Here is a 13595-nt window from a genome sequence, read left to right as displayed (position 1 = left end):
TACTGAAACTGTCCGTACTAGTGGTACTCGAACATTTCTGAACATTATGGATAGGTGGCGGTGCGACTATTGAAACTGGCCAATTACTGAAAGCAGACAAGTTGTTGACTGCAGTGACGTAATTACTGCAGTCAACAACTTGTCTGCTTTATTTAATTATGGTTTTAAGGTAAAAGAGTAAATTTAAACAAAGTAGATAATGTATTTCGATCTAAACAATATATTTGATACACTGCGATTCTAATATTAGCCATTCTCTTTGAAATGTTTTATGGTTGTACAAAGGATTTTAACTCAGTAAAACACTTGGGACGCGCAAGGTCTAGCATATTACTTCAGAGCACATCACTTGTCGATAAATAAGTCCAGTTTATGACGTTTATGCATGGAATATAATTACAGATCTTGCCGGTTATTTGATTTCACTACTTTTATGGCCTGGGGTAATATAGGCCGTGACGTTTTTGTTTAAAGGACCTTGCCATTTTTAACCGAATGGTTTTTGGGTGGATTAATATTTATTGACGCAACCATAAATGTAGAATGGAGTGCTCAAAGCTTAATTAAAAATTTAATTTTCAATCAAACCGAACTGAATTTAAAAATATATGTAAACTTCAAGGTAACTTCCAATTTGACCGATTGCCGATTTGAGATCTCGGAAACGTGTATAGGTCTACAGATTGACGTTAAACATTTTAAACCTAACGATTAAAATGTGAAGTAAATCTCAAAGAAAAACATAAACAGAGGACCGCCCATGTGGCCGTTTGGTCTTGAATCCGCTACTTCTACCAGTAAATTATTTCCCGCAATCGTGTTACGCGTTTACCAACGCAAAGGTTTTTCCAAGGACATGCGCGAACGTACGTGCAGCTTTACTACATCTGCCAATGTACATCAATCCAAAATTCGAAAGCACGAATGGAATAGCGCTGTTTAAAAATAAGTTATTTCGTTTGAGAACGAAAATAAAAATATATTTTTCCTACTCATTTTTATTTAACATTGGTAGATTTAAGTAAACAGTCAAATTATTGTTATTATGTTTAAATTACTTTAAATAAATCAGTTTGCGTTTAACTAAATGCTTTTTACGCTCTCCCGAAAACCTTTATTTTACTGATAACCAAGTATTAATTTACAAAACTTATCAATGGATGTCACTGTGTTAATATTGATATGATAAAAATCATGTATAAGCTTGAGAACGACTTAATAACTTTTAAATCTGATTTGAGATTACCCGTCGTTTTTGTTTCAAAAAAGGTGATTTTGTCAAGGACAAATACAATTAACTTTCGCTTACTTGATAAAGTTTCCTCTACCGACTATATCGGGAAAAACACTACGATACACGCGTCGCTTATCAAATTGGGAGTTTTTCAACAAGATATTTAGTTCAGTTCGAGCCACCGCGAATGCACCGCTCACCGTTGTATATATCAAATCTATTTACATTTGTATAAGATCTGGACATTAATTTCTTATTGACATTGTTTTGGTTTTTTTTCAATATGGAAAGCGGAAATATAGCTTAGTTTAAGTACTTGTGTTGTAAATATTTGAAATTCGTTCATTAGGACGCGCGATATCAAACGATGTTGGCGACTTTGAACGGTTTATGTGAATCTCCATTTTGGGTAAGTGTTCAATCATTTCTTTGTTATTAGTAAAAAATTTTATCAACACTTCAAATTATAGTTTGAATACGTAAACGATCGCTTACAGCGTCAAAGTGCCAAATCTTAGATGGGTGATTGGAAAATATTTACAAAAAATGTTTTAAGATTCCCGGGAGGATTTTAAACTTTATACTCGTCTAGTAACTGAACTTCAACAAGCGTTATCACTGTGTTTGATAATTGAGAGTCTTTGCTCTCGTATTGCACGGAGTGAGAGTGATCGATTGTTTACAAATCATCTTCCTTGTTTAAATCTTAACCGTTTGAAAATGACGCTCATTATTCAAACCTATACGATAACGTAGCTGCGTACAATTATGGTTTTATAAACTCCTGTTTTCATTTGCTTAAATTTGGTTAACGTAATTCCACCTGATTTAATAATAATACTAAGAGTAACAATAATAATAATAATAAAAATTATCAGCCAAGCTAATACCCAAGCCATCACCTTAGGCCCAAGTCATCTAGCGAATTTTAATGCCCGGTTAAAACTAGGAGCACCAAACACAAGGAGAACGCAGCTAGCCTTTAAACACTCTAACGCAGTGTTGTTTACAAATTTCATTGGCCGAATGTTTACGCTGAACGTTTTACGGGCGGGGGGAAGACAATTTCCGATTTTTCCCCTTCCGGATAATTGAGACTCAAATTGTTGAGCCACTGCAAGTTGAATTTTCCTACTGCACAGTGATATTTTGGGGTTTTAAAGAAAAATATGTTAATTTCAGTGGGGTATGGGTGCTACGAGCCCCTGTATCCTCCACTATCCTACCTGTCACCAAATTCCTTCCTTTTACAAAGGAAAGATTTAAAGGAAATTTACTAATATTAGATATATAAAAATAACAAACAAATTACACAATTTTAAATAATTATTTTGATTTTTAATTTTACATCACAGATTAATTATTTTATTAATTTTTATATAAGAATAAATTAAATTTAACTATTTTTAGGTAAAAATTCTGAACTGTTATAAAACTAATAATATATTATTTTTAAATTTTAAATTAATACATTCAATTAATTTCACTTGGCCTGTGTTAAATTAAATAATTCTTAGCTTTTAGACTTTAATAATAAATTAATTTATAATTTTAAATTAGGCCTAATAAATGTTATGAACGAAATCACTTTTTTTGCTATCTATAATTAACTTTACTTTGCTTGTGTTAAATTAATACTATTTCAAAACAAACGTTGCAATCTCTAGATTCATTGCTTACCTATCATTTAGAAAGTAATATACCAGCAATGACCCTAGAGATGGCGCCACTTTTAGGGCTCTCACGCACTCGTCACCATCACAGTGTGTTATTGGTTTATAGATTTCTAAGTTGTTCTTAAATTCCATATGCTTAAAGTTTACAAAACGTTACTCACATTTGTCAAAATATTAATAAACCTATTATTTATTCGAAGGATTCGAATTTGACTTGGTATACGGATAATCCGGAATTCACGCCATGTTTCCACAACACAGTGTTGGTGTGGATCCCTTGCGCCGTTATCTGGATTTTTGCTCCGGTGAAAATGATTATCTTCTTAAAGTCAAAAGTACGCACCATCAGCTGGACCAGGCTATTCTTAGCCAAAATTGTAAATATCAATTTCTATTTTTATGAGAAAATGTTTAAGTGAAAAAGTGAAATAAATTTCCGTAAAATTAATTTTCACTTTAAAAATCAAACTTTCAACCACAAGAAGGCCAAAAACTTCTTAATTACCAACTTTATCTTCGTTATAGGACAAATAACCATCAGACCAGGGCATGTTCCAAGTGTGCCATGACGCGAGGGACCCGAGGTTAGGGGGCCCGAATCTTCGAAATAAATATGTTTTCCATTGGCGTTAATAGAGTCAAAAAGTAAAGGCGGATTTTTTTAGGGGCCCCAAATTCTACTTTTCACAGGGCCCCAATAGTGCATCAGACGAATTGTCATTTTCTTTAATATAGTAATTATTTTCTGAATAACACCCGGTCAATTGTACGCTTTCCGAATCCGGTTCCTATCGCTATATCACATTGGCGTTCCCCATAGTTACTCCCACGAAATATTTAAACTATGGCCGACTAAGAATGAAGGGGTTTCTATATTGGGCAAATTCTGCACCCCAGCTCTTGAAGGTGAATTTTATTTTAGTCAGACCTAGTCTAGTGCCGCTATCATTTAGAGGAATTTGAAACCAGCATTTTTATATTTATCTTATTTAACCTTGACCACCAGATGTCCAGGGGCGTATTAACCATTAGGCAAAGTAGGCACGTGCCTAGGGCGGCATTTTTCTAGGGATGCCAAAACTTTGATAAAGCCCCACGGTCCAAGTATTTGGCTTGCCCCTACTTAAAACAACGCCGAAAAGTTAAAAAAAATACCAACAACGTTTGGGGAAACTAAAATATATTTTTTTATTTATTAAAAACCGATAGGCCCCTACTTAGCTGACCAACCCTTAAGACAATGCCAAGGGGCGCCAAATGTTTCTGTGCCTAAAGACGCCGAAAGGGTTAATCCGCCCCTGTAGATGGCTTTAAATTCTACGTCGACTAAAAAGACTACTTCCCCGGGAACCCCACACCCCCCTAACCCGGGCTTAGGTACGTACCGCCTGCGCTGGAGGTATCGTTTCAATTATTATTGCCAATAAGATACAATTAAAAATGATTTACTCGTGTTTCTAATATTTTGTTGATTTTCGCATTCCAGATAATAATTTCAATTTTGAACGTACTTTGTTCAGCGAATTTCATTTATTCTCTATATGAAGGAATTTATTCTAATTTACAAACACTGGGATCTGCTTTGAGATTTGCAACATACGTAAGTTTAAAATTACTAATATGATAATATATATAAACTCTCCAAAATATACAGGGACTATGTCATAAATTATAGGGCGTATTCTTGGGGTCCTATTGAATTGAAAATAACCAATAAACATCGGTTCTAAAGCGTTTTGTTTCAAACTTATGGGCCCTCGAAAATCGGCCGTCAAAACACAAAAACCACCTTAAAAGTGAAGTACTGTATTCTGCCTTGATCCCAATTGTTTGCAGCTATTACCCATTTGTTTTTCCTGAGATTGGATGAATTAATATCAAAAGTGAATTTGAAAATTTCAACGCAGTTACAAATAAAGATATTAATTTAAATTGAATATTTTTAATAATTTGGCAATTAAGGTACTTGTAAGTATGAAAAGTAAATAAATTACAGAAACTGTTGAAAACGCAAATTTGCCATTTAACTGTTGTGGAAGAAAGTAAATTCCAACTAAATGATCACCCACAATGCTAAATTGATCTTGGTGTGTTTTAACCGTAGTCGCTATAGGGTGTATTGGTCTCCACTGGTGACTGTTATGCAGATTTATCATGCCGTCACGGGATAAATTGGCCTCGTCAGCTGATAGGACAAATTTCAGAAACTCCAGAAGCCCACGACATTGACGACCTACGTCAAAAAATAATTGACGGCTGTGACACTATTCGTAACACGCCCGGAATCTTCGAACGGGTTCGACAATCTTTCGTACGGCGGGCTCATGCCTGTATCAGAGCCCAAGGCGCTCATTTTGTACAGTTTCTGTAATTCAATTACTCCTCATACTTGTACCTTGAATGTCAAATTATTAAAAAGGTCCAATTTCAATTAACATTTTTATTTGTAATAGGGATGCAACGGATAACCGGAACCGAGAAGAACCGAGTAAATTCTAGGAACCGGTACCGATAATATAAAAATTTGATAACCGTATCCGGAACCGGAACCGGAAATTTGCAAAAAAATTATAACCGAAACCAGAACCGGAACCGAGTTTTTCATTGTTTTAAACGGTTTTTAAACGGTTCTATTACTTTATTTACCAACATTTAGCGCATGTTGAAATTTAGTAATTAAACTTCCTAACTTACTATTAGTTTTCCATATAAGCTCAACTTTATCCTATCTCAGATAACTCTATGTGGGTTTCTACGTAACTGTCAACTGACACACCCTTACGTATTCTCGATTGAAAATGGGCTCGTCCTCTAAATGTTTGCTTTCAAAACTGGAATAATCCGGAAATCCGCGATAGTTTTAGTTTTATTTTCTTCAGTCGGAAAACTCGACACAATTTCACAAATGTAGCAAAGGCCACAAAAATATTTGTCGTCTACTGCTATAATAATGTGCCTTCCGAGCAATTATTTAGTGGGGCAATGGGCAAGCGTAATTTTTTATCCCCTTCGCAACAGACTTAGAGGAGAAACAGCGGAAAAGCCAGTGGCGTAAATAACGCCCCGGCAGACTCCGCAATGCAGAGGGGGGACTTCAATCGAGGGGCCCCCAAATTGCATATGGGACTGTGTACAGTCCAACCACGCGAGGCCTTGTCTAGTTTTTCTCTTGGCAGCTCAAGTTAATGTTTTACTTGCTTCAAATATTTCTTTATGTTTCAACAGGCGCGCCCAAAACTTTATAAATACAACCACAACAACCGTCGCATAAATATCCAAACAACGTACATAATGAAAGTAACCATAGAAATCTCATAGGTACCTAGAATGCTGCCGTGTAACTGGCAAATGGACCAAATGCCGTAGCAGACGATAACCAGATCTCACCCAATCAGAGCTCAAAGAGTGGTTCTGCCAAGAATTTTATGTCACCAGAGAGAATGACGTCACCTAGCCCACGCGATAGTAGCGGAACCACTCTACGGCCTCTCATTGGCTGAAGGTTCAAAAGGAACTGGCGACAAGCTCGGCTGTAGGCGGCAGCATTCTAGTTACCTATGAGATTTCTATGAAAGTAACATACTGAAGTTTGAAAAGTATCGAGACACGTGTTTTATAGCAGATCGTTAAGCCTTGTATATTTATAACTCAGTTGTGTTTCTGAATTTAAAGTTTTTAAGGTAAGGCTTATTCGTTTGCATAATATAATCGCTGGCCTGAGTAGTTTTTGTCTAGAAAATCTAAAATTTCAACTTATGCATTTGCTTACATTTCACAAATGACAATGCTTATTGAACGAAATAGTATGGACTCCATTTAGAATGATATACTCAACTGAAATCAAAACGAGTCATAGAAATCCCGTCTTTATATTTTTCAATGAAATGAGGCAGGGGCGTAGGAACCAGGGGGGCAATGCCCCTCCCTAGAATTTTGCTGGGAGGGGCAACTAATGTTATTTCCCCTTTAACTTTTTGGTCAGTTGAAATCTTCAACAGCTCAAATTCTCAATTTAAAAGCATATAAAGCTTATAGAAGCTAAGCTGTGTCTTTTCCCGCCAATTTACATAGTAGTCAAACAGTAACACCAAAACCATTCTCATTTTATTATTGTGGATTTGTGTATCTTAACTTCATAAGCGACTCTAAAGACTAAAATACACTTCGTATGATAACTGTTGTTACTGTTAATGCCTTAATGACATTCGCGTCCGATTACTCACTCTACATCGGGGGCTAAGCTCCTAGACCCCCGTTTCGTTTCTCTTTACCCCCTCCAACTGCTAAAACGTTCCTACGCCCCTGAAATGAGGAGCGGAAGGGAAGGCAATGTCTCCCCAAAACTTGAAAGTACATCATTCCCCCCTCCATCTTGAAACGATGAAACCGTTGGAATTTTCAAACAGAAAATTTCATTTTTACTCTACTTTATGGAACTCCAGACTTGCAAGTTCTACCAGAACCTTTGTTTTTAATGCTCCAGACGATGATTGCCGTGATTTATCTTAATCGTTTCACTTCGGGCTTAAAGCCATTTTTAAGCGTTTTATATATTTAACATGCAAGTACGTGTTAAATGTAATTCTAGAAGGTGATACATGTTAGCCCTAACTCTAGATGGCGATAATCGCGACTCGGCCTTAATGAGTATAAGGGACTTGAAAAACAGTTTCGCGGGAGGAACCGAAACCCATAGCTACGTCACTGAGAAAGCTACTAATTTTAAAATATAATTTATCAAAAACAAATTTTATATTCTAAATAAATGTGGTGGATTTTATTTATCTTTAACTTCACTTGAATTGCTTGTGTATTTAACTTTAATTAATACTAAACACAATGGAACCGTATAGGAACCGTTTAGGAACCGGAACCGGTCGGTTCTAAATTTTGAGAACCGTAACCGATAAATTAAAATTTTAAGAACCGGAACCGTAACCAATAAAGCAAAAATTTAGGATCCGGAACCGAGATAGTCCAAAAAAAGGAACCGTTGCATCCCTAATTTGTAACTGCGTTGACCTTAGTTATTATTAAATTAACTCGTACACATAGCCTACTTTTATTGAAATAATGCACTTTTGATACTAATGTATCTAATTCCATAACAAAATGGGTAATAACAGAAAACAATTGGGATCAAGACAGAATACAGTAGCTCACTTTTAGGGTTGTTTGTGTGTTTTGACGTCAGATTTCCTAGGGCGTATATCTTTGAAATGAAACTCTTTAGGACCCATGTTCATTAGACATTTTCATTTCAGTAGGACCCTAAAAATACGCCCTATAATTTATGACATAGTATCCCATAACAACCGGTATTTGCTATGGACCTTCAATTTCGATAGACAAATGTTTCGGTATTTTGTACTCCATATATTCTTTTAATCGACTATATTTATGCAAGATGGCTGTCTTAGTTGTAACGCAGTGTCTGATGGTCATTAGGGAAATGACCTGAACTCTCAATTAATTTGCCGAATATTACAATTGTAAATTTTGGAGTTTCTCAAAATTAAAATGTTATGTCCTTTTCGTTGCATGTGTCCTAATTTGTTGTTCTAGTTAGGTTATTTTAGGTTGTGTTAGGTTAGTTCAGGTTGTGTTAGGTTAGTTTATGTTGATTAAGGTTAGTTCAGGTTGATTAAGGTTAGTTTAGTTTGAGTTGCAATAGGATACGTTAACCAAACCGAAGTTCCTAACTGCAGAAGCAGAAAAATAATTTTAAAAATAGCGCAAAAGAAAATTGAGAGGACTAATCTTATTTCAGATTCTGGTCATTTTGTATTTATTGCTGGAAAGAACCCGTTCTCTTAAACCTTCCAGTTTGCTCCTCTTTTATTGGTTTATTTCGACACTTTCGGAAACTGCCACCATCAGATGGCGCATAAAAAGTGCGATAGCAGAGGTGAGTTTTCAACCTTTGCCTACCATAACGGGGTATCTCAATTTAGAGAACCGCCTAGACCAGCATTTGTAATTTGCCCATAGGTGTCTCTATAAATTACGGGAGGTCACGTGTAAATATTTTATCTACGCCACTAGCTATAGTTTTTGAAGATATAGAGCATTTAATATCAATATAGGAATAATAGCAACGTTGTTACGATACAGAAGCGTTGGTTTTCAAACATGTTTTAGATTTTATTTTGTTATTTAAATCTTGAATCTCAATTTAACCAAAGATACGCTGTTTATAACAAATAATATCTTCAGAATACTTGAACAATAATGAGCTATTATCAGTGAGGTGTCAGATTCGTATAATTTAATCATATATCTAAGCTTAAAATGATCCTTTTAACTTCAAACGCAATTTCACTGAATGTGCGATATTCATCAGTCCAAGTACCCATTTTGAATCTGCGGTCAAAATTACAAATAGTTATTAGCTCACGTAACAATATAACTTATTAATATACAAATGTTCTTTGTGTATTATTCCTCGCCATTAACCAGGTTTTTCTTTACATAATACCACCCTTTTTGCCCCGTGATTCCAGTCAGAAAAACCACGCTAAACCGTATTTCTTCATTTTTATATTTTTATCCTAGTCAGGGGGGAGACACTCCGGTACGTTGTCAGGCTTTACCACCATGTGGGCGGACACTAGTTTCCGGATATCATGATAACAGAGTCTAAAGCTGTGGCCATATATTTTCTGAAAACTTAAATACATACTTGATAACCCTTTTTAACTATTCCAACTATCTAAGGTCTCATTTCACACAACTTTTATTTTCACTAATACATTTTTTAAAAGACATTTAGTTTCACTATTACAATTTTTATTAAATTTACCATAATTGTGATAAGACTTAAATGAGCCAATCTAAGGGTTTTCCAAATCTTGTTTTAAGAGTATTGAAATTTTTAACTAACATGACACCACGTTTTTTTAAAGCCGGGTTGTCTATGGGCCTTTGATATAATGTACAGCTAGCCATGCTAGATAATTATATTAATAGTTTTAAATCAAATATGTAAAAGGTAAAAAACACCCACTCAAACTTACCACGTTTGTAAATTATTGAGGCATTATGAATTCAGACGGGTTTATAAGTAGGTGCACTAGGAATTGAAATATGAGACAGGCGTCATTATACAAGGAGAGGGCTGTCTTACATGTTTTAATTTGCTTTCAATTTACACTACTTGTATTTAATGCTTTTTTATAGAATGTAATTGAAGATCATGTCACCTTTACACTTAATATGATCCGTTATACTTTAATCATTGCAATGTTTGTGCTCTCGTTTTTAAACGACCAAGGAAGAGATTGCATTTATAACAAACAAATCAACGATTCAAATACTTCAAAGGTAAATAAAGCATAATAATAATAATTAAGATTGTTAAAAATGCGATCATAAATTGCATAACCATTTTGAAGGTCGGTATTGCCATAACTCTTGAAGATATTTTATATTATACGGTTGAAGTATGCGTGTACAATTGATATAATGATTGTGAAGTCGATATCATATTTTTTAAGGCTAGGATGACTTGTTGTTAGAAAAATAAAAGGCAATTTGACCTATTTTAGCGGTTGATGAGTTCACGATTTAGAATTTAAATTTTAAACGAGCTTAATCAAGAAAGAGCCGAATTTACAAAAGCAGAATTCACGCTGCAAATGCTTTTTTACTATTAAGTCGTCTGCAATATCATCTGCATTTGTGAGCCGTATATATGCAAACATACGACTTAAAGTCAAAAGATTTCGACTCGCCGGGAGTAGTGGCGTACTCCTGTAATCCCTAGCGTCTGGGAGACAGAGTTTGTGGATGGCTGTGTGAGGACGACTACCAATCCCCCAACGGGTGGTCGGAATACTTCCCCCACGGGTGTCCCCACCCTGTCCTCACGTATCCCCCCGTTGGCGTGGCCGTTACACATATCTCGCCCTGATTAATCAGGTGGAAGAGCGGACTGAATTTGTCCCACACGTTACAATCACGAATAAAATTTAAAAGATTTTGACTCGAAATACCCGTTTTGAATAAACAATATACGAATTTATCAAGGAAAATTGCGAAAGTTAATCACATTAGTTCGTTTAAGACCTTCCTTCAGCAAGGTCTAAGAAATTTGTTTCATTTTGAACTGGGTTGCTGATTTAGACTTTCGAATTTGGAGAGCTTGTTAATCTGATGGTTAACGTGGTCTAGTGACGTCTTAGCACGGTATGTTAGCGGGAAACCCTCTTGTATTTCACGAATAAAAGAAAAGTTTGGACGAACTTGGTGTAAGGTTTTTAAGTTTATGGGGAAAATGTAGTGGGGTGGAGGGGGGTTAGCACTTCCACCTCACAGCAAGAGGAACTGAGTTTGATCCCAGCTTGAGGCACTGGCTAAAAATTCAGTGTCTCCTTCTGAGTCGGGTTTGCAAGCTTCTCCCTGCTGGTCCTTCGGTTTCCAGTTCCATAAAAACTCGCTAAATGTACGTGAATTAATAGCATTAAAGGTCGCCAGATGACTTGAACCTAAGATGGCCCCTTGGATATCTGAATATTATTACCCTAGCCTAGTTTAGTGGACTATGCTTGTTGACCTCTAAATATATTTTGAAAATAAATCTATCTCATATTTGGCATGAAATTTTCTCCGCAGCAATCACCAGAAGAAACCGCATCGACTTGGTCAAATTGGACTTTTTCTTGGTTGACCGAGTAAGTTCATTCGAAAGAAATCTGAAATAAATAAATATTTGATAATCCGGTTTCAGATTTATTTGGAGAAGTTGGAAAACGCCCATGGCGCCATCTGAGATATTCGACCTACTTCACTCGGAGAAAACCCTCACAGTGAGTGAGAAATTTGCGAAATATTGGAAGTATTCTCCACCAGAGCGCAGGTTCGTAAACAATGTTTTACTAAAATAAGTAAGATCTTTTTTGTGGATAAGTAACATTTTATAACACCAGAATTATACGCACCTACGCTATCGGAAAGATTTGGTTTTTGAGTATGGACTTCTATTGAGGTTTTAAATCTCAATAACCAGCAGAGTGTGTCAGAATTTATAGCCCGGTGTACTTAGTAACAGAGACCATACCACCGGAGGCCTATCATCATAGTGCCCTACGCCAGCGTCCACCTAGCCCGGACAGGTGACAAATCCAGCATGGGTAGTAGAAATAACCAGCAGAGTGACGAAATGACTCGAAACAATAAATAAAATATGAAAGTAATTTAGTTATAAAAACTTCATGTTAAATGAAATGGTAGCGAAGTGAGCCGCTAAAGTCAGTTTCGGGTGAGTATATATATTATACAACTTAAACAAGGCAGATTAGTATCTGACATAAACTTGGGAAAAAACGTGGATGGTTTTTTATATATACATTAAAAATTATTTTATCGTAATCTTCAACAACTTGCAAAAGTGTTACGGGAAACATGATTTATCTAGTTAATCTTCCCTCACTAGGCCAAATCCGTCGTTAATCATTGGTTTATATTTCAACCTATCTCATGAAAGATGTAGTCACACCAATGAAATGTTTAATATTGAAGTTTATTTATTATATCTCCATCACGAAATGACCAATAGAAACGTAACTCCTCTTACAAGTTAGTAACATTCATTTAATTTAGTGTAGAAGCCTCTTCTTGATATCGATAGACTGAAATAGAAGACATTAATTAAGGACTGATTTTGCCGAGTCAGGATGTTTTGACAATTTTTATCATTTTGCTTCTGATACGTTTATCTACTTAAGTAATCCTTATGTCAAATTATATTTATAATTAAGTCAAATAATTAGGTAATAAAATAATAGGGCAACTTTTTTGAAATCAAATTTTTACCCAGTCGTGTGGAAACGTGCTTTTTAATTGCATGATCATTCTCAAAAAAATGTATGATCTTTTTCGGGGTATTTTGCTTAGATTTGTTCAAGGTTTAGCGTCATATAGATCTTTTAAACCAATTTTAATCAATTTTCCTCATTTATTTTTGTAATTTTTAAAAATTTGGCATGATTTTACTCAATAGGTGTTGCCCAAAGAGAACGGTGCCAGTCCGTGACCTTTACTACGTTATATTATTTTTGGCAATCACTCTTAACATTAACTCATTTGTTTCGCTGTAGAATGACTCTCGAAGAACACGAAATGGAAGATTTGCTTTCTGAAAGCGAAACTAAAACAAGGACCCCTCCGACAGAACACAATCCAGGAATATCAGCTTCGCTGTTACGGGCATTTGGATTTCTTCTCTTCCAAACCATTTTCCTCAGAGTGCTCGCCAACGTCTTGCTTTTCGCAAATCCACAATTTATTAGGTATATTATATAGTAAATTTCTTAACCTAATCTAAACCAATGAATAGAATGACAATTATTTTAACTTTCTGGATAAAAATTTGCTAGGAAACCTAAGTATTCTAATGACCCAAAAATATTTAAAATATTTAAAAATATATGTAAACAGTGGCGTAGCAATAGGGCGGCCTGGGTGGCAAATGTCGCGGGGCCTCGGACCCCGAGAGGGCCCATCGGGCGGGAACGTCATGCCTTGTTCGAAACACATTTTCAAAATAAAAAATATTTTTTAGTATTTTAGTAACTACTTACTTTACTTACTTTTCATAAAACGATTTAAAACATAATTTAGGCGATGTGGGCCTTTTAACATCAGGCTTTTTTATAAAGTAGTACTAGGTTAGTTTCGTGATATAC

General features: G+C 35.5%; 1 protein-coding gene across 3 annotated transcripts in view; it reads left to right on the top strand.

The window, feature by feature from the left end:
- Positions 1 to 1419: 1419 nt before the first annotated feature.
- Positions 1420 to 13595, top strand: part of LOC149946013 (ATP-binding cassette sub-family C member 1-like) — a 40589-nt gene continuing 28413 nt past the window's right edge. For 2 of the 3 annotated variants that reach the window (XM_090172096.1, XM_090172094.1), the window contains exons 1-8: positions 1420 to 1643; positions 3111 to 3287; positions 4397 to 4510; positions 8681 to 8818; positions 10090 to 10233; positions 11524 to 11582; positions 11639 to 11767; positions 13008 to 13199. In XM_090172096.1, the coding sequence (XP_090028222.1) occupies positions 1602 to 1643; positions 3111 to 3287; positions 4397 to 4510; positions 8681 to 8818; positions 10090 to 10233; positions 11524 to 11582; positions 11639 to 11767; positions 13008 to 13199 (995 nt within the window). In that variant the 5' untranslated portion in view covers positions 1420 to 1601. The remainder of the gene's footprint in view (positions 1644 to 3110; positions 3288 to 4396; positions 4511 to 8680; positions 8819 to 10089; positions 10234 to 11523; positions 11583 to 11638; positions 11768 to 13007; positions 13200 to 13595) is intronic. The other variant, XM_090172095.1, reaches the window with a different exon arrangement.

Source organism: Leiobunum rupestre, chromosome 4, assembly GCF_980474605.1.
Source record: "Leiobunum rupestre chromosome 4, qqLeiRupe1.1.hap1, whole genome shotgun sequence".
Classification (NCBI taxonomy): domain Eukaryota; kingdom Metazoa; phylum Arthropoda; class Arachnida; order Opiliones; family Sclerosomatidae; genus Leiobunum; species Leiobunum rupestre.
Note: the sequence above shows the minus strand (reverse complement) of the source record. Positions and strands in the feature narration are given on the sequence as shown.